At 37.0% G+C, this 24,082-nt stretch overlaps 5 protein-coding genes across 6 annotated transcripts; 3 read left to right on the top strand and 2 right to left on the bottom strand.

The window, feature by feature from the left end:
* The first annotated feature begins 109 nt into the window (after positions 1-109).
* On the top strand, positions 110-8,670 carry LOC128231308 (pyridoxal 5'-phosphate synthase subunit PdxS-like). The gene is made up of 8 exons (XM_052943955.1): positions 110-348; positions 5,235-5,313; positions 5,579-5,748; positions 5,875-5,955; positions 6,541-6,661; positions 7,007-7,153; positions 7,332-7,514; positions 8,026-8,670. The coding sequence occupies exons 2-8, from the start codon at positions 5,292-5,294 to the stop codon at positions 8,325-8,327; spliced, it is 1,026 nt and encodes a 341-aa protein (XP_052799915.1). The 5' UTR covers positions 110-348; positions 5,235-5,291; the 3' UTR covers positions 8,328-8,670.
* LOC128231312 (von Hippel-Lindau disease tumor suppressor-like) lies at positions 1,193-3,796 on the top strand. Its single transcript, XM_052943959.1, has 2 exons — positions 1,193-1,735; positions 2,500-3,796. Exons 1-2 carry the CDS (start codon positions 1,414-1,416, stop codon positions 2,781-2,783), a joined length of 606 nt encoding a protein of 201 aa, XP_052799919.1. The 5' UTR covers positions 1,193-1,413; the 3' UTR covers positions 2,784-3,796.
* LOC128231311 (pyridoxal 5'-phosphate synthase subunit PdxT-like) lies at positions 3,803-5,118 on the bottom strand. 2 transcript variants are annotated; one of them, XM_052943957.1, is made up of 3 exons: positions 4,988-5,118; positions 4,348-4,715; positions 3,803-4,241 (listed from the first exon to the last, which is right to left on the bottom strand). In XM_052943957.1, the coding sequence occupies exons 2-3, from the start codon at positions 4,702-4,704 to the stop codon at positions 3,909-3,911; spliced, it is 690 nt and encodes a 229-aa protein (XP_052799917.1). In that variant the 5' UTR covers positions 4,705-4,715; positions 4,988-5,118; the 3' UTR covers positions 3,803-3,908. The 2 variants fall into 2 exon arrangements, with proteins under 2 accessions (XP_052799917.1, XP_052799918.1); XM_052943958.1 differs by lacking the exon at positions 4,988-5,118 and adding an exon at positions 4,831-4,923.
* Positions 8,671-10,391: 1,721 nt separating the features above from the next.
* Positions 10,392-18,541, bottom strand: LOC128231844 (histone-lysine N-methyltransferase KMT5B-B-like). Its single transcript, XM_052945071.1, has 8 exons — positions 18,476-18,541; positions 17,879-18,022; positions 17,415-17,583; positions 16,873-16,985; positions 16,455-16,641; positions 16,014-16,150; positions 15,407-15,567; positions 10,392-14,356 (listed from the first exon to the last, which is right to left on the bottom strand). The coding sequence occupies exons 2-8, from the start codon at positions 18,016-18,018 to the stop codon at positions 12,498-12,500; spliced, it is 2,766 nt and encodes a 921-aa protein (XP_052801031.1). The 5' UTR covers positions 18,019-18,022; positions 18,476-18,541; the 3' UTR covers positions 10,392-12,497.
* On the top strand, positions 18,321-22,792 carry LOC128231012 (uncharacterized). The gene is made up of 5 exons (XM_052943436.1): positions 18,321-18,399; positions 21,268-21,425; positions 22,058-22,159; positions 22,291-22,416; positions 22,625-22,792. The coding sequence occupies exons 2-5, from the start codon at positions 21,270-21,272 to the stop codon at positions 22,790-22,792; spliced, it is 552 nt and encodes a 183-aa protein (XP_052799396.1). The 5' UTR covers positions 18,321-18,399; positions 21,268-21,269.
* The last annotated feature ends 1,290 nt before the right edge of the window (positions 22,793-24,082 follow it).

Genomic DNA, 24,082 nt, shown 5'->3' with positions numbered 1-24,082 from the left:
GAAGAAGCGGCTAAACAATAAGTAGATGGTTTATATCTTTATAAATTATGGCCTGACATTTAAAAGAAGACTTATTATTGGATTTTAAAATTTCATCGTTTTTAAGCTAATCACATTTCGAGACACTGCACGTGTGCTAAAGTAAAGTGCACAAATAAGTAGCCGGTGATTTAAAAAGGTTAATTAAGAAAAGTGCAGCGAACATTCTTTGAATGCTTAAAAATCAGTAAAAATAGTGGCTTACAAATACCGAAATGGAAAATGAGTTATTAATTATAGGATGAGAGAAGCCAAGCGCTTTTGTGATAAAGTGCTGCGAATTTAGAAACGCGGTTCCAATACTGTCGGGTATGTTTTTAATCTCAATCTGAACTAATTTTACCACATCGCATTAAAAATAACATATGAATTTAAGACATTCTAGCATATAATATGCTGATGTATGCCTTTGGTCAGGATTCCAAGCGAATACTATTTTACAGCCAAACATGTACTATATTTGAGTACAATTCCTTGCGGTTTTTTTACAACTACTCAAGAATATGTTTGGCTCAGGAATTAAGTTTCTTTGAAATATTGACAAAATCTTTTAACAACAAATTCTTTGATAAATACGTTTTCAAAAATTATAAAAAAAACATGCAATATTTTAAATCATACTATGTTTTTATGTGGTAAATTGAGTTGAGGTTGAGACTTGACTTGAGTATTTTTGTGATATTGGGGCCTGTTATTTCGCTGTATCGTGACATTACTAGGGTTACACAGGGCCAGTGTCTTAAAGTATCGTAGGCCTTGATTAGCTAAATTTGGTCGGCGTTACGAATGGCCACTTTTGCTGTCGCAACTTGCGTGGTATCGTAAACAGTTACCGGCTGTGCTGTATGTGCAATAAGAGTTCCTCCTATCTCTTAGATAACCGATCATCATCATTCCATCCACACTTTATCATGAATTTTGCAATAATACCAATTTATGAAAAAAACAACATCGAGACACTTTTGTCACCGTGATTTATATACATGTATATATATATATATATATATATATATATATATATATATATATATATATATATATATATATAATTATAGTAGTCTCAGATGATCTCGGGGTAACAACCGTGTTAACACGTATATACTATCTTGATAACAGTTTTATGGCTTTTGAATAAATGCCATTTTTACATTCAGTCTACGTGTTTGTCACAGACCTTTAGGTCCGTGGTGTTTGTCTTTTTTCTGGCTTCATCAATACGAGTTCACCTTGGACTTTTGTTTTCGTTCGAACCTCGAAGTTCAATATATGAATAGTAGAGGCTAACCACTAAGCGGTGCCAATACAAAAAGTTGCTTTGTTTACGTTTCTAGTAATAGTTTGTCAACTTCTTTTACTTTGGTGTTTATACAGAGAATGGCGAATGACAGTGGCCAGAAACTGTTGCGATCTTTGAAAAATCAATATCCTACCTATGTTAACTTTGTTAATAAGTCTGGTAGAATGGTGTACTTATTTTGGTTAGATTATCATGGCAAACTTGTTCGGTACGGTCACATTCCACCGAGAAAAGGCACATCAATGGACACGTACGTGACCCATCCCTGGATAGCACTTGACGCAGTTACAGGGTACCCCTTGATGCTGAACGGTGAACGGGTGTTTCACCCGCAAGTGGAACGGAACGGGAACGTATATCACGATAGAAACAGAGAAATGGTCGACATTCATATTCCTGGTAAAGTTCTAATGTTCTGTGCATGAGTATGTACAATGCAGAAACAGTTTGGACTGTTTTTTAATGTCACAGCCGTCATGTGTTTAAGATATCAACGATCATTCAATCCAAAGATCGCCAAACAATTGTTTTACGCGTATTCAAACTTATTTTGATGCTAGATATTCATTAATCGTGACGATGTTATGCTCGATGTTTTTGAGATTGGAGGGTTATTCTTTGTATTCGGTAAGATTGGGACAGGGGCAGGAATAGGCTTTATTCCTTGTACGTAATTAATATGGCGCTCGGTACCCGTTCTTGTAAAAGTAGTTCGGTTGACACATTGAGAGGAACGACTAACGTTCTTGTAACGGTCAATAAAGAATGAAAATAAAACCATGTATACATTGTTTATACTAGGGATTTACTTTTATGTGTAGCATATTTCTCATCAATTTCGTTAAAATGGTATCAAATCCCTATTCTTCTAATAAGCAACTCTTATTAACATAAAAATATGTGTTTTAGTTTAAAATATTAATTTTACAACGATTGTATAGGCCCAACATTATATATTAATCACCCTTGATGGCACGATTTTACGCGAGATCACGGTCTTGTGTTGTTGGGGAAACTGGGAGTACCCGGAGAAAACTCACTTGGTCAGTTTTTAACCACAAACCAATGTGTTTATCAGTCACTGTCATAGTAAAATCCAAGTTTTTGTTTATCTACCATTCATCTTCCCAAAACACTTTACTTCAAATAATTATATGTTGCAGTTTACTCCCTGTACCGTCGGTGCCTCGAGTCGGTGTATCTTAACTTTCGATCTGAAGATATCGCCGATGCCAACATCCCTGCACAAATGAAGGATATCCTTGCCAAGATAAAACCGACGCGAGACTTTACCAACTATGAACATTACCATAGCATTCATTACGAGAACTTTGGTGACAATGGTAATGATAATATACCTGAAGATGTGGACGAACATGATTTCGATGACAATGTTAGTGACAGCAGCGAAGATGAAGAGGAAAATGGTGCGTTGTACAATGCTTAAAATTGTGCAGGAATAATTACAACATAGACCTGTATTATTTGTGATATTACTGTTCTAATAAAACATATTTAGGGACCCGCAAAACATGCAGGTGCCATAAAGTTATCAACCGTTCGTCCATCCGTCTGTTCTCATGTTCTCTTAATAACTTAAATAACTGTTCATACATTTGATCACAGTATGAACATGATCAGTTAAGTCAAGTAGCATAACTCTTACATAAAAGGTGACATATGTATGGCCATTTGTTAACTTAATATTTTCAATTGCAATGAAACTTGAAACATAAATTGACGGCGATGTTGCCTTACACATTTAAATAACCATAATTCTGTGAACGGTTGTTCCAAAACCATAGTTCTAAAACCCATAGGTCCCATGGCTACCTTCCTGTCATATGTAATATGGTTTGAGCTTGCTAACCCGTGTAAGGGCTTAATTTAGAAACTGTATTGGTATTGCCTTTGCTTCCAGAATTATAATATACAAACATTTAAACTTATTGTATTATTTGGAATTTTTATTTGATATGTATGTCCGTTATTCATGTCGGAAAATAGTTCATTGAGCTAATGTTTCTTGTTAACACGTACCCGACTTGATTAAATGTGTATTGATTGTACACAAACGAGTTGCATATAAATAAATACCAAAAAGAAATAACATTTTAGAGAAAAAGTTAATTATCTATGAGCAACATTTTTTATTGTTTGGCCCATTATTGCATAGTCGCCCAATTTGACGTTTTAACATACCTGCATTGTATATAAGATCGTTGTTTATAATGTTATACGATATAAAAAAAAACAATCTCAACAACATCATTCATATTCGTTGCTCTGTTTCACTTTCAACATGACTTCAAATACCCACCCTGTCAAACATGCTATTATTCGTGGCCCTTGTTTAATTTACACTGTTCAGTAAAAAGGTGCAACAATGTATTATTATTATTGATATTAAACTTTTGTTATTGATTTTAATTCCTAAGTGCAATAAAACTTACAACCAGATCAAGTTCTGATTAGTCATTCCCTGAATAGTCTGTACAGTAATGTAGATCCAAAAAGATGGGCAAGTTATAACCAGGTCCGGTATATATCACATTCGCTTTATGAGATTAGTTCACGTTCGTTTTAAGATAATAGTCTGCAAGAAATACATATGCCATGAACAGTCTTCTGTCAACTCCGGGTGGAACGCAGAAGTGATGACGTTTCCTTGTTTAGCGGCCACAATGACGTCGTCCTCAGCGTCTGGTGCCCTTGTTGTTGCAAGAACTTGTACGTCCGAGCTTAACACTTTCACGATGGCTGGTGCTCGAATAAATACGCCTGGAAACGTGTCATATCCTGTAACAACGCTGAAATGTTTGTCTGTTATTGATACTGGTGCCTCGAAACTTTGCAGTTGTCGCCCAAAGAAATTTCTTGATACGTCCATGTCCATAACCCCAAGCTGAAAAAGTAGCATGTTTGCAACATTCACAAATGCTATCTGTTACGAAAGTGATAAATATACTCGTACTTCGTTAAGCAATGCAAGTTAATGTCACCATACTTACCGAAGTTTGTCCTCCGAGCTTTTGGTTTTCGGTGACCTTTGCCAGCAAAATCATTCCTGCACACGTGCCCCACGTAACGTGGCGCTCATTGAGAACCCACTTTCTCAGAACATCTTCCATATTGTTACGTTTAAGGTAAATGCTTATTGTTGTGCTCTCCCCACCTGGAATTATTAATCCCTCCAGACTGTCTGTTATGTCACCTGCCGTTCGAATCCCATGCACGTGGATCTCGAGGTCCAGTGAACTGGCGGCCTTCTGCAGGGAGACCTTGTGCTCCATAAAAGCCCCTTGAACTTCCAGAATGCCGACGTTCACCGGAGAGACATCGGTGTGACTAGTGCCCGCTAGAGGCATTGTACTCGATCCTGAAATGTGGATACAACCAGTTATTAGGTATGATTAATAACCATTAATGATGGTTAATGTTCATACTGAAACATCATTTGCAAAGCAGCTCTAGTTATGAGTCATTAAGCACACCTTTTATTGACGACGAACTCGTAAATATTTATACTCATGAAGCATTCATATATTTCCGAAAGTTAATAGTGATAGTATCATTACTATAATTATAAGAACAACAACAACTTTATCGAAAATAAAGATATGACTTGATGAGTAATATTAAATAACTTACTTTAAAGACGAAATCAACTGTATAAAGCTTGTTCTAATTATACACTGAGGTAATTGATCTTTGTGGCTGGTTCAATCCTGTTTCATACACCTTGTTTGATACTTTAGAATGGCTTTAGTGGCATAGAGAAGTCTTTCATAAGACTTGTTTATCACACGTTTTAATCCTGACATTTGGTATATATCAACAAAGTTGGCTTATGTAACTGCGTTCTTAGTCCTTATATAAGCTAGGAATATTTATACAGGTTTCGCACTGATACTGACCATTCTTCATTCGGGACGAACGGATACCAACCGCAATAATGACTGAAAAGATAACTAACGGTAAGTCTTGTTTCAACGTTGATTAAAGCACATAAGTTCTGAATTTAATTTTACATTCGTCCGAGTACAGATTATATTTATTGATTTGCCGATGGTCTCCTATTAGTAATTTATGTCTTAGTAATTTCCATATTACTTCGAATGTCTATAAACCAGCGTACATGTGAGTAGGGCATGATGAATGTACATGTACATTGTATGTATATAACGGTTCATTTTGTCCAAAGTACGTGATGCTTGATGATAAACAATAATTAATTGGCAGGGCACGTAGGAGTTAATGTAACAAACTTGGTGCCGTCGGCAGAAGGTGGGCGGGGTCGAGGTCAAACGGGGACGTTCAAGGTGAAGGCGGGCCTTGCACAGATGACCAAGGGCGGCATTATCATGGACGTCACGACGGCGGCGGAGGCCCGCATCGCCGAGGAGGCCGGGGTGAGTTTCAATGTTGAATTCGGTTGGAATTAATACATTTATACGACGCACTATGTAATTGTCGAGTGTTCGAGTGGGAACACTTGTAATTTACGTAAAAAATGATGGAAATATATTTTCTTCCAGGCATGCGCTGTGATGGCATTAGAGCGTGTTCCAGCTGATATCCGTCGTGACGGTGGTGTTGCGAGAATGTCAGATCCCCAGGTGAGGTTTTAACCAGTCTATTTCAACAATAATATACAATTCGTGGTTCTTTGTTGTCGCTTTAAAACTAACAAATAAGAGGGTGATGAAAAGAACAATATTTTTCAGACGAAATTTTCGTACTACAATCTTATGCACCAGTCATTTGTAATCACGCACCCCCACCCTCCCCCAGGTCCAGAGAATAGCGGGGACTTTGACTTTCGGTCCAGCCAAGCCCGGGCAAAGTCTCCGCCCTTCGGGGACAATTTGCTGGTAAAACGCCCGCCAAATGTCCCCGCACCCAAGACCCTAGATAAGGCAAATTTCCCGCTAAATTTGGCGTGAAGACAAAACCACGACAGTCAACCGGCAATGCGGGGCCACCTGGAAAGTAAAAACACGGCCCATTTCCCCGGCTATCCCCGGTATACCCCCGGACCTGTTATAATCGTTTTGGAAAATATTGTTAAAAAACTGTCAACATTAATCTATTATTAATAGGCCTAGATAGTGAAGTGTTTCGAATGATAACTTTCTTAAATTAATTTCTACTAATTGACCGATGCAGTGAATTCTCATATACATGCATATACTTTGTCATAGATGATTAAGGAGATTATGTCTGCGGTGACGATCCCGGTGTTTGCGAAGGCGCGGGTCGGCCACTTCGCGGAGGCCCAGATTCTCGAGGCCCTTGGGGTCGACATGGTGGACGAGTCGGAGGGTAAGACTCCAACGACTCTAAATAGTCTTCTAGAAGTTCATGCGTATTCCTCAAAATTGCCTTGCTGTATTATTGTTTGCTTTTCCACCATATATACATATTTTAATATATGCCCCTTTTGCTTTATAATAAATGAACATCAGTAACACATGCTAGGATATGACAATTGTGTATGCACCTTTTATGCCGATGTTTTCTGCTGTTTATTATTGGTGTCTGGTATTTTGCCATGGTAGAAATTGTATCATGGAAATCGCTTTCTTCAAATTATTGTTTGACACGAAATTTCAAATATGGTTGATCCTTAATATTCGATATTTTACCTCTAACAAATGAAAACTGCAGTTTTGACGCCGTCTGACGAGGACAACCACATTAACAAGCACGCATTCACGGTGCCGTTCGTGTGCGGAGCGCGAGATCTCGGGGAGGCGCTACGCAGGATCGCAGAGGGGGCCGCCATGATCAGAACGAAAGGTCTGGCTGGAACAGGTAATTTTCGTTTGACATGTACAAAAGTAAGAATACGTATTGTTGTTTTTTATTTTTACAACAAATCTGGCATAAAACATTTTGCTTTTCACGTTTTCTGCCTATTCCCCTGGCCTGGGTCACTTGACTGCTACATGTATTATAATGGAATATAGTAAAATTAATCTCGTGCCTTCAGGTGATGTAGCAGAAGCTGTCCGTCACCAGCGGATGATTAATAAGCAGATCAAGGTTGCACAGGCGCTTGACGCAGACGAGTTGTATAGCTATGCCAAGGAGCTTCGAGTTCCCATCGATCTCCTGCAAAAAACCGCTGAGCTAGGTCGGCTGCCTGTGGTCAACTTTGCCGCCGGAGGCATTGGTAAGTTTCAACGAATTTGAAGCTGTTGTTTTATATCAATTTGTTAAAACTTTTGTTCTCGTTTATTTGTCCACATAGAGTACAAATCGATATATACGTATCCTTTTGTATGTTAAGCACGCACACGCACACACGCACACACACGTTCGCAAATTGCTAGTTCTGCTTAGCTTGTATCAGCACTGCCTGGGATCTTGTAAGAAATATAAGCTGATTTAAGTAACTGCGTAAAAAATTACACTGGTTTTTGAATAACGTATGAAAACCCTACCTAAAATATGTTTAATTTCTGAAAAGGGTCGAACATAATTCGGAACCACCTAATATTGGTGCTTTGGTAATTTAAACAGTATGGAAGTGAAAAACATTTAATCATCAAACTTTATATTAATTTGTGACCGTGAAGTGTATATCATGCAGTTCTTTTTTATAATCATTATAATTGATTTTTAAGTATACATGTTTGAAGCAAGTAATTTAACTGATCATTCTGAACCCTTTCCTCGTACAGCCACACCGGCGGACGTGTCGTTGATGATGCAGCTCGGTGTTGACGGTGTGTTTGTCGGCTCCGGCATCTTCAAGAGCTCCAACCCGGCCCCGCGGGCCGTCGCCATGGCCCAGGCCGTCACCCACTACAAGGACGCCAAAATTCTCGGAGAGCTCAGTACCAACCTTGGAGATGCGATGATCGGCGAGCCGCGCAATGAGGCCATCAAAAAGTATGTCAACAACTACACGAAGGGAAAGACGGACATGAGCAAGATCTGGAACGCCACACTGGGGACCCCAGCCGTGTTGGACAATGCTTAGCATTATTTTAAGACCGAGTAAAATGTGATAATAAGTTGATTTTGCTCAAAGTGCAAGTATAAGTTACTGTTAAGGAAGGGCAGACAATTGGTTCTTTCATTTTGACAGCGCTGACAAGCAGTGGAAACGATTTTACTATTTATGTTACTTGTACAATTGGACTGAAAGAATCTCTGTTTACTTATTTTGCTGTACAAGCAAAACTTATTTTAATAACATGTTGATTTACTGACGTATTCAGAATGTCTTCTTAGTTTCAATTGTAACAAGATATGTATGTCAATCATTATGCCCCATAAGCGGCGCATGGTCAGTAATATGTGGAAGATTGAATAAAGGTGTTAAGAAGAAATACTTTGATTATTAATAGTTCCCATCAGTTTTCAACATATATATCATATAGGTTATGAATACGCTGGGATACGAAGAATGGTTTTCATTAAAGTGAATACGAACATTTGGACATTTGCACTGCGGACCAAAAAATACATGATTGTTGACCGTGACGTTGACATGTGACCACTAAAATGCAAAATATACGTTGGAATGTAAGTATGTTCACCAGAAACAGTCTCAGGTTCTCGTAACAAGAAGGCCTTACTTGATTGCCACACAATTCATTACAATAGTTTTTTTAGATGAAAGTTGAACAAGATATCATTCTGACCGAGTTTTTGGAAATTCGGGGAAATGTAGCATCTACCGTTTATGCCATTTTTGTCGTGCCGGCTTGCGGAGAGCTCCTGGTGAGGCGACTGGACACACAGGACCAAGGTCTGTACATTATTGCTCAAGGCCGCACTTACCGGTCAAAAGTTGAGATAAGTACTGATGATAGTACTGCCTATCGTTGGGTCGCCTCTTTGTCAAGCATTACAAAATTTACAAGAAACTCAACATAAATGTTTATGAAGATGAAGTGGCGTGTTGCATACAAGTCCCAGTTCTGTACCGCAAAGGTCAAAGTCACACTTAGATGTTATATGTCGAAATGAGTCTTGTCGATAGGACTAGTCTAGAGTGAACCTAGACCGGGCTCTATTTTCACTATCTGCATTATAGGATTTTCAAAAATCTTACAACGGAGGTTTACCTTGATGAGGCGGAGTGTCGCAGGATCCACGTGTGTGCGTCAGAATCTGTGCATCCGTCGTTTTGTTTAAGTGCATATCTTTCTTATTGGTTGAAAGAAGAGATGTCCCTCAATATTTAAACCTACACCTCTAAACATAAAGATGCACCTCTAAACTTAATTAAGGTGCATCATTTTATATAACACCTAGTGGAATGCAACCAAATTATATGTCAAAATAAACATATTTAATAGTATCTGCTTATTGTTCAACTCCATGTTATTCTGTTTTGTAAGTGTATGGAGGAGCATTATGACTGCCAAAGGCTCTTTCAACAGGCTCGACATGTCGCCATGAGTTTTACCTTATTCACCTCGCATTTTGACTAAGAGCTTAATTTGACCTACATTTCTTTGAAACTTATAGGTAGGTAGGTCGGGTTTATATTTTTATAATGCAAATTGTTTCTGGAGATTTTCCGTTACCAAAAGCTATAAGTATATGCTTAGGAACATCTATACAATCAGTATTAGCATCACTTCATTTTTAACCTTTGAAATAAAAGTCAAACAAATGATAAAAAATATTTCCCAAGGCAATAAAAAGGTTTAGTGTCGGTCAAAAAAAAGGTAGGTCGATCACCTTGAAACAAGCATTATTATTTTAGCCTAATATTGACTTACTTTATTACTCTTCATGAATCATAACCAAATCTGCCAATGTTTCATTTTCGTGAAAATTGAATGAACAAATTAGATTTCAGAGACAAACATACCGACTAATGACTAAACTTGAAGACTTGACATAAGAATGTTGCTTCTGGTGTTGACAAGTAAACAGATGATGACACACAGCAACAACATGCTCACCCAGAATGTGCACCAAAAAAGCTATGAATTTAAACTTGTATTTCACAAACTATTATTTGTTCAGATGAATATCAGAGTCATTTCTGATATAAAATCTACCTGAAAGACACGGAAACAAGCAGTCAACTTTGGTCACTATTTTATTAAAAGGCATGCCACTGTGTTAACAAAACAATGTACAGTGAGTTAAAACAGATAGTTACGTTTTTTTTCTATAACAACTACATGAAGATCACTGTTAAAATTTAAAACAACAGTCTGTAGACTATAATTTACAACAAAAATATCATATGCCAGCTCCGACATTACCGGTGTAATCAAAAATTGATGAATAATTTACCTAGCATTTTTATATCCTTTCATTCAAAGTACAATGTTTACATTTCTGACATTTTTTTTATCAGTCAGGACGACTTATAGTATTAATGAATATATAAATAAATTAAACATGCACTTGTCCAAAATTGAAATAAACAATAACATCTAATCAGTCTTTATACCACACTTAACAAAATGTCAAAGGTCCACACTAAAGACAATTTTTAACAAGCCGGACTGCAATAGTGAAACAGTCATCGAAATTAGACTTTTGGATCAACAAGCCTGAATTCTTATACTATTGCTTGGCATCAAATTTTTTAACAAGCCCTGCTATAAAAAATTCAGAATTTGAGAAAGACATTTTACCAGTGCAGGGCTTGCGGGCTTGTGCCAAAATCGACCACTGGTGAAAGTATGTAATATTCATAACTACATGTGCAGCCTCTTCAGGATGTATCTAAAGGGAGAGCAATATTATTATCTTTTTAATTAAAACATTTCATTTGTCTTTAATTTTCGCAGACTACTAAAAAATTTACAACAAATTTCATTTCTTATTCTTTTAAAAATTGCTCTGGTAACATTTTTGTAAAATGTGATTTGAACCCAATAAAGGCAAAATATAAATAATAATCGGCTTTGTCCAGACAATTCTAACGTTTGTAAGATATCAATCTATGTGTACATGTACAAGTATACAATATACAGTGCGAACACTTAAAAATCAGTCAAAAAAAAAAGTGAACTTATAATCTATATTCACTTGAGATATTATTTTCGAACAACCAATACATTAAAATAATGCAATATTAGTTTATCATTTCATTTAAACTTTTTAAGATAAATAATCAACAATTTTTTTACATAAAAAAAACTATGGTATTATTTTTAATATTATATGTCAATTGTGTGCAATCCAGTCAACAAAAAAACCTTAGGTAATTAACTTAAAAATGTTAAAACAAGGTAATGAGCTACTTGTTATGATGTATGTATATAAATAAATAAAGGACACACCTCTTGACATGGAAATATGTAAACAATATACAGAGGATAATGGTTTGTTTCAGTGTGATAGCAATTTATTTCTGTGAGCACCAAAAGTTACATTTCATAAGTGGCTATGCCACAAGAGAAGTATTTACTTTTAGTGTTCAAAAGGTGAAATATATTGCAAACTTACACTAAAACAACTTTGATTATCACTTACAATTCATCAAACATAAAAATTTATCTTTAATTGGAAAATTACGCCAAATGTAAGCCAAGGACGTCGTACCTGAACTGACATCATTGAATTTTCTGTCTAAAATATTTTTTTGTTCTTTTCTGTAAACATCAAGACATACAAATTAAACATACACTTACAACAAATCATACAAAATGAACAAATTGGTTCGGCTGCAAATTATAACAAAATTATTTTCAGAAAAGATTTCTTCCCACCACTGCATGCCCTTAAGTTAAGTGTTACAGCAAAATCAGGGCTAAAATGAGAGAAACCATAAACTCACAAGGATTGTTATGTCCCGATTTAATCAGGATATAATTCACTGTTATTTTCAAAAAAACACTGAAAAACATAGACAAAGCTAACATTTACATTAAAAATCCACATTATATTCTGACATCTATGTTATTTAATAAAAGTTGTCATCAAGTATGGGCATTTTATTAAAAATACCTGGACAGTTATCAAACAATAAATTCTAAACAAAGCATGCATCCCCAAAATAATATAAGAGTTTGAAATAAGATAGAAATAAAGGACTGTCACAGTGCCTTATTATACCCTCAACTTTCAATTCTTATTTGCAATGACAATCAACAACAATGCAATTTGTTCAAATTGTGCAAGGCATAAAAACAAAAAGTGATTTGTTTCCATATGTCTCTGTTAAGCATTATCATCTATGTTGCTTTTGTTGGGGTATATTGATATTTACTTCTTCACCAGACGTCCCAAACCTTATTTTCATTAATTTGGGACAGACCTTATTTTGCACCTGGATTAACCTTCTGCAGCTTGATTCACTGCGTACCTTCCCCTTGTGCTGGGGGTTTGGTCGGAACTTGGTACAAATAAGTGGACTTTCCTCTTCATCCGAGTCACTGGCATCACTCGAGTCTGGTGACGTTGGCAACGAGGATTGGGGGGATTCCAGCTTGAAGTGAACGCCGTCTGAAGCCTCAGTGTTCTTTAATTCTTTCATAAGCTGTGGGTCTTTCCGCATTTTAATTGTTATTTTCGGAACCTTTGGTGACATGCCTGCAATTATTTTTTGGTATGTTTTTACTCTTTCATTAAGGGAATTAATTCTTTTTTCAAGTGGTTCACTGACATCTTCTGAGCTATTATTACTAAAGTTCAATTTCCTCTTGCGTTCCCTTGAGTTAGTCCTTTTGTTTTGTGTAAGGTCATTTAACGACCTTAGGCTGCCATTAAATGTGACACCATCTCCAAGTCCTTCCACGTCCACATCTTCAGTTTCACTCTCACTGTCAAACCCGTTATCACCAGAATTTGCGCAACCAAAACGTTCAAATACATTGTCATTCTTGAATGAAATCTTTTCTCTCTTTGATCTGTGTGAATGTTTTCGACTCATTATTTTCAGACATCCATTCTTATGACCTGATTTTAAGATGTGTTCATCTTTGATATCAACCTTGGGGTGGTCAGAAGAATTTCTCTCTTGTTTTTTGTTCCTTGGGCTTTGCCTCAAAGGTGACTGAATGTTTTTTAAGTTTTTATTTGTTCTTGTGCTACTGCTCACAGTTGCATGATGATTGTCTTGATGCTGCGATGATTTGAAAGCTTCTAGCTTAGGCGTAACCCTGCTGTTTTTGAATGAGGTATCTGACTCTGGATCTGTGTCATAGGGGGTCAGGTGTGGCATATCAGAGGGTCGGGATTTCAAATGTCCGAGTAGGGTTGGGCAGTGCTGCCTGATACTGTCAGAACTGTTACTGAGGTCTACATTGTCATAACTGTCAGCTGTTACACAACTTTCTTTTTCTGTTTTCACATCAAACTGTAGCTGAGTGAAAATGTTTCGTGAATCTTGTTCAGATTTAAGATTAAATATAATGTCAGGATCCCCTGTTTCCACAACACTTATATTTGAATCAGACCTGCTGATTAACTGATTACTAATTATGTTTCCATCAGCAATACTGGAGTCTTTGTTCACAAGTCTTGGACTATGCCTTAGCCCTGTCCCTGGTGAATCACCATGTTTGTCCATTCCATATTGAGCACACTCGACATCAATTTTCAAAGGCTTAGCAAGTTTGTGTTTCTGAGATCTTCTAGAATATGTTGAATGACTATGTACAAATGAGCTTATATTAACGGCTGATTTAGAATGAGTATTTCTACCATGACTTTTTGATTTTCCTGCAGTTATGTCCCTTAAAGGATTGGATTTTTCTTGTGTATTGTCTGACATGTTATTTAACAACTTCTTTTGTGTTTTTTGTCTCTCTTTACTGATTGTGGAGTCAGGTGAGAGACTTTTCAGGTAGGACTGAGAAGACACATGTTTTCTGGGAGATAAACGCAGCTCAGACACCTTGATGGGTTGATGTTTGTGTACCATAGCCGGTATCTTCCCTCCTAAGTCAACTTTGGGCTCGGGAAGGCACTGTCCTTGGGCGAGGATGATTTCTGCATCATACCGGGTGATCCCCCGCCGCTTCAACTCGGCCTTGGAGAGAAGGTGAGCCTGCTTTTTCAGATTCCCATCTCTAACATCCCAGTTTTCTAAACAGAAGTATTTTTTTTAAATAAACATTGAAAATATCAAAATGAAAATGTATGGTATATCTAAAAGACTTATATCTATGGCCAGTCCAACAATGTTGACCAATCCCACTACTATGGTTACATATAACATAAATGATCACTAAACTTAACATGATCTGAAAAACAAGACATCTTCAGCACACAGAACAATGTGCCAGTTTTACTGAAAAAATAAAGACTACCTGTATTAAAAGATTAAACTCAATCGTTTTTTGGCAAACAAACAAACCAACCACATCCCATGAAAGGTCTCCATAACACTTCCTATATACCAAGATTGGTCACAAATCTTATTGAAGTTATTCAGTACCAACCATTTTTCTCTTAAGTTGAAGTGACCTTGACCCTTCGACCCCTAATGCAATTCCATGAAAGGTCTCCATTAACTCAACCTAAATACCAAGTTTGGTCACAATATGTCAACCCTAACAAAGGTATTCAGTACCAACAGTTATCTATTTTTAGTAACAATGACCATGACCTTGACCCTAGGGGGTCAAAACACAATCCCAAGAAACATCTCCACAACTTTTTCAGTCGATCAAGGGCCATAATTTGTATTAAGGATAAAATGGAGTTATGTAACCTAAGTGTGTGATGGCTGTAAACAACTATGTTAAGTATATAGTCAATTGAATAAAGGATATAGAAGTAATTAGTGATCAATTATTGTGTAAAGTTTGAAGTCAATTGAAAGAAGGGTAAAGAAGTTATTAGTAAAAATCCCAACTTGCTTTAAACATTAACCTGACACAATTAGCCCTAAAACTTTAACATAATTTCTTAAGTCAATCAGGGGCCATTATTTGTATTTATGATAGTATGGAGTAATGTAACCTCATTGTGTGGTGGTCCTGAACAATGGTGTGAAGTTTTAAGTGAATTGAATGAAGGGTATTGGAGTTATAAGTGAAAATGCCAACTTGTCCTTAAACTTGAACCAGACGCAGATGCTAGGGCAAGTTGTTTAGCATCCTTATTCTTCAAAAAGTTAATCTTAAAACACACCATTATTCCCCATTACTCCATTTGTATCTCCATATTCCGTCTTGCCGAAATGGGCCTGGCTCTTCATCCTCTGTAAGCGATCATCGGTGTCTCTAAGTCTGTAGCCTTTTTCCACCTCTGGACTCCGCGGATCTGCTCGCCTAAATGCACCCATCTTTCGCCTGCATTGGAAAGTGAAATTAATTTCATGATTTTTTTTCTGTAAAAATAACTTTAACAGCTTAATGTTACTGCGTTCATATTATGTTTTCTTTTTCAAAACAACAAGCCCTATGAAAATGATCAAATCGGGGTTCTAACAGCTGATAATTGTCAATCCTGATAAATAGAAGGGAGCTGCAAGTGAAGGGAAAGTCACATTTTGGCACTACAGAAACCTTTTAAGATCCCATCCCCCCCATTATATTAACATCAATCTCAAAGAGCCCCTGAAGCCTTTAAGTACGGAATTTTTAAACCTACTAACACATGTGATTTTCGCTGATTTTCAATTTTAACTGCTGTAATAAGTCAATTGGGTAATTCTGAACCTGATAGAAGAAACAAAGAATAAAATGTTCATCAATAAATAATCAGGGGGTAACAGTGATCTTCCAATCACACTGACCTCTCACATGTTTCACATTCACACAGACTGTTACAGTCCCCGAAGAAGTCCTCCCCGTAGAAGCAGGTGATCTCCTCCCCAGCCTTTATATCCCTTAGAACCTTCACACATGCTGTGTCTCGACCAGTGGATACAAACTGTAACACACAAAACTTATTATGCTGAATAATTTATTGGTATACAAGATTTTAAGATGTGGTCATGTCACAAGAACATATTAATTATATTTTTAGAAGAGAACAGATTACAATCAGGTTAGCCTCTATCATAGTACTATCTGGCTATAGTAAATTCATACCGATTCGGCAAACCAGCTATTTTCACATCCTCCCTCCCCCCCGACCAAAAAGGAAATAAATGCTATATTTGCTAAAAGTGTTTTCAACATGATTATTTCTTTATATATTCTTCAGAGGAGATACACAAAGCAATTTATCCAACCTTGCAGTTTGCTCTGCAATCATGGTTGATGAAGGATGCAGGGCCCAGCCAGAGCTGTGCACAGTTTTTCCTGCAGGAGAACATGACACTGAAGTCATTCACGCCGGGAGCCAGTAAGTCAGCTTCCTCTAGCTCTGTCAACTCAGCAATACAGCCAATTAGCATCTCTATCTTCTCATGCTTTTGCCTGGGACAAAAAAGTTCAACTATCAAAAAGAATTACATGAATGTGTATATCACCAATTGAATATGAATATATACAACTAGAACTAAAACACAAAACTTTTGTTTGTTGCATTTTATCATGAAGACAAGCAATAACCTCATAAATTATTAACAGTGTTTTACAATATATGCTGCTTTGCTTAATATTGTGAGAATCAAAGTTGTTCCTACCAGACAGAAAATAAAATAGTACCAGTCTCTTGTTGCACATATTTTGCCTCCCATGTGGCCCTCCATTGCATATCTGCTACAAGTCTGAATTTCAAACCCCGATCTCATGTCAAACATCTTCAAGTAGCGGTGAATCTGCAAGGAAGAGATTATACAACTATTTATTTCATGCTTTTGGGTTGTTCATTGAAAGATAATGGTGAATTATATCCTGATAGACTCATTTACGCAACAGTAAGTTTATCGAAATATGATTTCACTGCTTTACTTTTTTTTAGCCCATTTCACAATAAAAACATGCATGTAATCCATACAACTTTCTGGTGTGGCTAAAAATTGGCTTCAAATTCAATATCAATCATTTATTGATTGAATGAAAATGTTTGTTTTAGTGAAGGATTATCCTCTACATCATACAAATTGAAACTTGATATACTTCTCAAAAGTGTATAGGCTTCATTTTATGAAAAAAACGGAAAAAAAAATAAAACTATACAGAATGTATATTACTTAATTACAAAACTTATATGCCCTTGCAAACAGAAAATAAACAAAGGTGTTCACATGGTTTTTAAAGAGGTCTTGTTCATGGTCATCTTTGTCCATAAGGAAGTTGCGAACCACATCAACAGACAACATTTCCATGTAGGCTTTTTCATACTGTTGATGTTTTTTAAAGCGTTCAATAATTGTCTTGCATTCATAGTCCTGCTTCTTTTTTGGTGTTTCATATCTGGAAGTAATGAAAGAAAATGACAATTTTCATAATTTATCATAATTTCTGATAACAATGACTAATAAGTACCATTTATAAGTGCAAGACTGAAAAAGCTTTAACCAAGTAAAGCAAATAATTATATCTCTGGTATGGGATGTTTGGCATTTCTACTTCTACGCTGGAGATCCATGCAGTCATTCTTGACTATGTGTGTTTCTAATACTATACAGACTGACATAACTTAATCAATGTGTCTATTCTTTGAGCGCACTTAGATCAGTCATATTATAGAGTACATTGACAGTTTTACCTTGTGTTCATCTTATGAGTTTGAAAGCCAAGATAAGCATCCAAACAAACAGCATTTGCCAGGTCATCATATTCACAGAGCTGTCTTGACGTCATCCCTGTGGTTGGCGCATGTCTCGCACCACCGCTATCAATTCCCATGATTCTATAAACAGAGAAAAAAGGAATTGAAATACAACATTTGCACATTTGCAAGATGCAGTAAAAAAACTATGCTTAGATATTATGATTGTGTCTGAAAAAGATAGGGCACACAATTATGATTAAAAAAACTGCTGTTCAACTGTACTAATCTTTAGATTTTATTTCGTAAGTGAATGAGGCATGTAATCCCACATGATAGTCTCAACTTTAAGATGAACGAGTCAATAATAGTAATGTTTAAACTCTCGCAAACATGGAAAACACAAATTGATAGGATACTTTTGTTGTGGTTGTTTGATAAAAGACACCGTTAAAAGAAGGAAGTTTTTTTTCATATCCTGCTGAATACACGATATATTCTTCACCTTCCAGGCACAGGTAAATTTCTTTGGCAGCGGTCAATTCAAATGTATTTTAAAATGCATTTTATCTGACACTTAAAGGAAGATGTTACCTCGATTATTTCGGAGACACGGAAACAGGAGTGAACCTAGTGCTGAGGTTTATTTATTCATGCGCGATACAATATAGTTCTGTACAAATCCATATTTTGATCTTTCCTTAACCTCGTTGAAGATTTTTTTACCAATAAAGAGTTTATCACTTGTCAACCCAAGTGCTTGGCGTATAAAACGAGCATATTTTTAATGGACTTACCTGTTGTAATAATTTAAAAAATGTGATACGGTCACCAATAATAAATATGGAGGGAAATTTGATTGTTAATACAACATATTTATCGTGTTTAATTGTTAATTCGTAGTCTCATGGATCTTGTTTCAATTTGAAACGATTGTGCTTAACATTTTTTTCATTCAAATTCTTACAAATATGAACAGTTGTCCTTGACCTTCATGTAGTCGTGTGCTGTGCTTGATACGACCTACTTTTATAATGCAGTATTGCATTATATGATATCAATTATTATATCTATCTGCTTATGAAAGTCTGATACTGACCAATCCTTTTTCGTCAATATGCTTTAAAATTGAACTCATTATGTCTCCCCCTCTCTGGGGGAGACATATTGTTTTTGCCCTGTCCGTCAGTCCGGTAGTCCGGTAGTCCGTCAGTCCGTCAGTCCGTCCGTACGTCACACTTCGTTTCCGATCGATAACTGGAAAACCGCATGACCTAGGATCACCAAACTTGGTAGGGAGGTTGGTCATGAGGTGTAGAAGATCCCTATTGTTTTTGGGGTCACTAGGTCAAAGGTCAAGGTCGCGGCGACCCCCAATGTAAAAAACATTTCCGCTCAATATCTTGACAATGGTTTGACCTAGGTTCACCAAACTTGGTAGGGAGGTTGGTCATGAGGTGTAGAAGATCCCTATTGTTTTTGGGGTCACTAGGTCAAAGGTCAAGGTCGCGGCGACCCCCAATGTAAAAAACATTTCCGCTCAATATCTTGAGAATGGTTTGACCTAGGTTCACCAAACTTGGTAGGGAGGTTGGTCGTGAGGTGTAGAGGATCCCTATTGTTTTTGGGGTCACTAGGTCAAAGGTCAAGGTCGCGGCGACCCCCAATGTAAAAAACATTTCCGCTCAATATCTTGAGAATGGTTTGACCTAGGTTCACCAAACTTGGTAGGGAGGTTGGTCGTGAGGTGTAGAGGATCCCTATTGTTTTTGGGGTCAAAGGTCAAGGTCGCGGCGACCCCCAATGTAAAAAATATTTCCGCTCAATATCTTGAGAATGGTTTGACCTAGGTTCACCAAACTTGGTAGGGAGGTTGGTCGTGAGGTGTAGAGGATCCCTATTGTTTTTGTGGTCACTAGGTCAAAGGTCAAGGTCGCGGCGACCCCCAATATAAAAAACATTTCTGCTCAAAATCTTGAGAACGGTTTGACCTAGGTTCACCAAACTTGGTAGGGAGGTTGGTCATAAGGTGTAGAAGATCCCTATTGTTTTTGGGGTCACTAGGTCAAAGGTCAAGGTCGCGGCGACCCCCAATGTAAAAAACATTTCCGCTCAATATCTTGAGAATGGTTTGACCTAGGTTCACCAAACTTGGTAGGGAGGTTGATCATGAGGTTTAGAAAACTCCTATATTTTGGGGGGTCACAAGGTCAAAGGTCAACGTCGCTGTGACCTCTAATGTAAAAAAATATTTCCGTGCAATATCAGGAGAATGCTTTGATCTAGGTTCACCAAACTTTGAAGTGAGGTTGGTCATGATGTCTAGTTGATTTTGCAATCAGTTGGTCAAAGGTCAAGGTCACTGACCTTGAGGTGAAGAACCGGTTTCTGCTCAATAACTCAAGAACGTTTACACCCAGGAACTTCATACTTGGTATGCCAGTTAGTCATGACTAGTTGATGGCCCCTATTGATTTTGGGATCCATCATTGATTATTTCTCACCTACGACCACACAATGGGGGAGACATGCGCTTTTTCTAAAAAGCAATCTCTGGTTTTTTTTGTAAATGTATTTATTTTGTACATTATGAGAATTATATTCAACCGGTAGACCTAGAGCTGACAGTTGTAACAAGCAAATTATCTTTTTTTTATAATAAAATTTATATAGATCTATTTATATAGTCAAACAACACCTGGAAAGTGTCCTGTAGCCAAATACATTTAAGATTGTTACCAGTAGCTATTAAACCTTGCCCAGTATCACACAAATGAGAAATACAAGTCATATATAGACACAGTACTGGGCCACTACTGGTCAAACCCAGGAAACTTGGCTCCCATGAATCTTCTTTTCTTTTCTTTTTCTTTTAACTATCAGCACATTTAAGCACAGTCATTTGATAGGAATGAACCCCTTTGATAAATCTGAAGAATTTTTTTTTAGGCTAAATGTCACTTTATGTTTTTCATTTGACACCAAAGCTGGAGTTCATTCCTATCAAATGACTGCGTTTAAGAATCAAGAGTTCTGTTCGAAAAGAGCTGCATGGTTAACACCCGGATCCGTCACTAGCCCTATCTCACTCGATATGAATAGAATACACCTGGAAGCACTATTTCAGACTAAAAATAGCCAAAAGTGTCATGGGTGAGGCCTCCCTAAACACATGCATAACCACATATCGTGCATTTTTTCGGGTTTGGGTGAGTGGGAGTAGTTGGTGTTACTGTACATGTACACCCAATTAAAGTTGCGCTCAAAAGTTACACCCCCTGTTTGCTAAATCCTGAAGTGAGTTTAAATAACTTTAAATAATAAAAAAACTACCTGGGAAAGTGATTGTAACAGTTGTAGGCTCTGTAGTGTACGTTGTATTACAGAAATGCCAAGCAATGTAGAGATCAAGGCCCGAGTAGCGGATGTGGAGAGACTGAAGCTTGCAGCCCGGGAGTTGAGCGGCGCTGACCCGGTCCTCATCCGTCAGGAGGACATATTTTTCAATGTTCCTTCTGGCAGGCTCAAACTGAGGAAGTTACAGGCGAGTTTGAATTTATAATATGTAACATCATTGTCAGCAAGTGGAGGTTTTAAGGCTAATAGTACTGGCTTTTTGTGCAAGTAAGGTTTCTTTAACAAGGATATCTATACTATATGAATGTATACAGAAGTTTGGAAAGTTATCATTAGGATTTGAATTGCAGGATACGCAGTTGTTAACATATTCAGATGGAGTTCTGTTGATGTTGTTGAGTTTATAAAGGTCTGCCTGCGCCCTATAGTAGATGCATTATGGCGTGACCCCGTCAAATCCCCAAGTGGGACTGAAACCTATTTTTGAGGCCAAAGGGGGAGTTTTCCTGACAGCGTTCTCACAGGTTCATAGTTTATATATCTGTTACGGGTTCAAGTTTCGGGATTTGCTGAAACTAATGTTGTTGTAACTTGTAGTCCAACCAATTTGTTCTTTTCGTGTGATTTGATTGTAAGTGTATGTTTCATTTATATCTTTGTGATTACAGTACAATATGATTAAACTAAGTTTCGGGCTACTGAAGGGGCATTTTTGTAAGTGATCGGTGCGCAAAGTGTGTTTCCTCTGGTCATGCAATGTATGCACTGTTCTCAAGTTGGATCACGTGCAATTTTATTTCAAATAAATTCTCATTTTAGGACCAGAAGTCACAGCTGATTTTCTATGAGAGGAGTGATCAGACTGGTCCAAAGTTCAGTGACTACTGCATTTCTCAAACAGATGAACCGGAATCACTTCAGGTTTCTATACTCTATCTATGCAGTTATAATAATAATACATCAATATTTTAAAATCGCATTCTTCATCAGTTTTAAATATTTATCTATTTTGTCCATTTGCATCACCATAATATTGGTTTCTCAACATGCAGGCGACGCTGGTACGGGCGCTGGGCATGAAGGGCGTGGTGCAAAAGGAGCGGCTGCTCTACATGGTTGGGCAGACCCGCGTGCACTTGGACAATGTCCAGGACCTCGGAGACTTCATGGAACTTGAGGTACATGTTACATGTGCAGGGAAAGCATTGTGATAGTCCTTATCTTGTGGTGCAGATCTTTTTGTTTTAAGAAATGGGAATTCGTCGACCGGCACGTTTGTGCGGGGTTGTTTTATATACAGTCATACTTGATCATTACAATGCTTAGATCAGAATCCTAACTTTTGACATTTACCATGTTAGTTTATGTGTGTGTGTCTGATTGCAGGTTGTGATGCAGGAGGGCCAGAGCATGGAGGAGGGAGAGCAGATTGCCGCCCGCCTTATGGAGCAATTGGGAGTTGCCAGGGACCAGCTCATCTCCGGGGCATACATGGACCTCATTCTCAATAAACAAACTAAAACTTATGCTTTCTTATTTTCCTTGTGTATATAAATACTACCATTAACCTAATAAGTACCTTACACTACAATAGCCTAGTAGTGTGTATGTTAGTACATGTAAGTCAATTTTCTGATCATGTCATGTCAAGCATTTTTTGGGATTGGCCGGTCACCACAAAAGTTTTAATCCCCAAGTGATTGTGTGCCATGCATCACACCATAAATCAAGATCAACTCGGCCTAGTGGCTGTTGCTGCCCTAATAGGGATTTCAAAGGAGTAAACGGTGTCTCGGTCATATTTCAAACTTGACAGAATTGTAGGGCACTATGAATGTTTCTGTGCACCATATTGGTTTTCCAAGCTCAAAATTCACACCTGGTAGTCCACATGAATCAAAATTTAAGAACACGCAAAAATATAAATGCGCAAGAGTGATTAATGAAGTTGTCACCATTCATTTTGCTCTGGTTTTCTGATCCTAGCCATGTTACAGCAAGACAACACTATTTGAGCCGTTAAGAAAACTGAAAGTATGGTTGGAAATGATCTATAAATAATGCAGTTCAATTTGAAATATAACCATTTCAGCAATTAACAGTTTACCGCTTGTAAATGTTGGAAAGAAAACAACAACAATATAATATAAGAGCATTTATTTAGTATAATATGACCTATAATGACAGGATGATGAGGCCGAATATGTTTAACAATACATATACCTAGAACAGAATTAACAACAATTATGTTTCTATAACAAGTCAACATTTAAAACAACAGCATCAATAGTGTTTATATTATAAATCATTTCTTGATCCCTTACTAAGTATACCAGCAACATATTGTATTTTATGTAAGCTGTCAACAAATTAATTCGGCAAACTTAACGGCATAACAAATAACCTCAGATAATAGCATATTACTAATTCCGTTAGTAATACTGATCTTAATGTGATTTAATAAGTTCAATTTAACTAACAAAGCTACAGCTGTGTAATTTCAATTATAAACTTACAGCACTAACTTGAACCCTTTAAATGATTTTCAAAACTACAATTAACTGCTGCTTTGGAAATTGCACATGCTCATTTGCGTACAGTTAACTTTTTGAAACCAGAAAATTTGAAAATGATATTTGCAGCAAAAACAAACAATACATTATGTGTATGTTAATAAAGCATCACAAGTAACACAGAATTTGTATATTTAGTGTGTTTTTTTGGTATAAAAGCACATTTATTATGTAAATTCTTACTCTTTGGTGAGCGAAGTTCATGTAAATTTAGTATCAGAATTTGGAAAGGAAAGGTGATAGTAGTAATATAAAACAGGCATTTTATTCC

The sequence above is a fragment of the Mya arenaria genome, chromosome 4, assembly GCF_026914265.1.
Source record: "Mya arenaria isolate MELC-2E11 chromosome 4, ASM2691426v1".
NCBI classification, from domain to species: domain Eukaryota; kingdom Metazoa; phylum Mollusca; class Bivalvia; order Myida; family Myidae; genus Mya; species Mya arenaria.
The sequence above is the reverse complement of the archived record's forward strand: the minus strand, read 5'-3'. Positions and strand labels throughout refer to the sequence as shown.

Excerpts from the sequence above, each read along its gene's own strand:
- LOC128231312 (XM_052943959.1), top strand. The coding sequence starts at position 1,414 with ATGGCGAATGACAGTGGCCAGAAACTGTTGCGATCTTTGAAAAATCAA. Across the intron at positions 1,736-2,499 it reads GGTCGACATTCATATTCCTG|TTTACTCCCTGTACCGTCGG; the intron begins GTAAAGTTCTAA and ends TATATGTTGCAG.
- LOC128231844 (XM_052945071.1), bottom strand. The coding sequence starts at position 18,018 with ATGGGAATTGATAGCGGTGGTGCGAGACATGCGCCAACCACAGGGATG. Across the intron at positions 16,986-17,414 it reads AAGACCTCTTTAAAAACCAT|ATTCACCGCTACTTGAAGAT; the intron begins GTGAACACCTTT and ends TCTTCCTTGCAG. Across the intron at positions 14,357-15,406 it reads TGGAGTAATGGGGAATAATG|AAAACTGGGATGTTAGAGAT; the intron begins GTGTGTTTTAAG and ends ACTTCTGTTTAG.
- LOC128231308 (XM_052943955.1), top strand. The coding sequence starts at position 5,292 with ATGACTGAAAAGATAACTAACG. Across the intron at positions 5,314-5,578 it reads GACTGAAAAGATAACTAACG|GGCACGTAGGAGTTAATGTA; the intron begins GTAAGTCTTGTT and ends ATTAATTGGCAG. Across the intron at positions 5,749-5,874 it reads GCATCGCCGAGGAGGCCGGG|GCATGCGCTGTGATGGCATT; the intron begins GTGAGTTTCAAT and ends ATTTTCTTCCAG.
- LOC128231311 (XM_052943957.1), bottom strand. The coding sequence starts at position 4,704 with ATGCCTCTAGCGGGCACTAGTCACACCGATGTCTCTCCGGTGAACGTC. Across the intron at positions 4,242-4,347 it reads AGCTCGGAGGACAAACTTCG|CTTGGGGTTATGGACATGGA; the intron begins GTAAGTATGGTG and ends CTACTTTTTCAG.
- LOC128231012 (XM_052943436.1), top strand. The coding sequence starts at position 21,270 with ATGCCAAGCAATGTAGAGATCAAGGCCCGAGTAGCGGATGTGGAGAGA. Across the intron at positions 21,426-22,057 it reads TCAAACTGAGGAAGTTACAG|GACCAGAAGTCACAGCTGAT; the intron begins GCGAGTTTGAAT and ends TTCTCATTTTAG. Across the intron at positions 22,160-22,290 it reads ATGAACCGGAATCACTTCAG|GCGACGCTGGTACGGGCGCT; the intron begins GTTTCTATACTC and ends CTCAACATGCAG.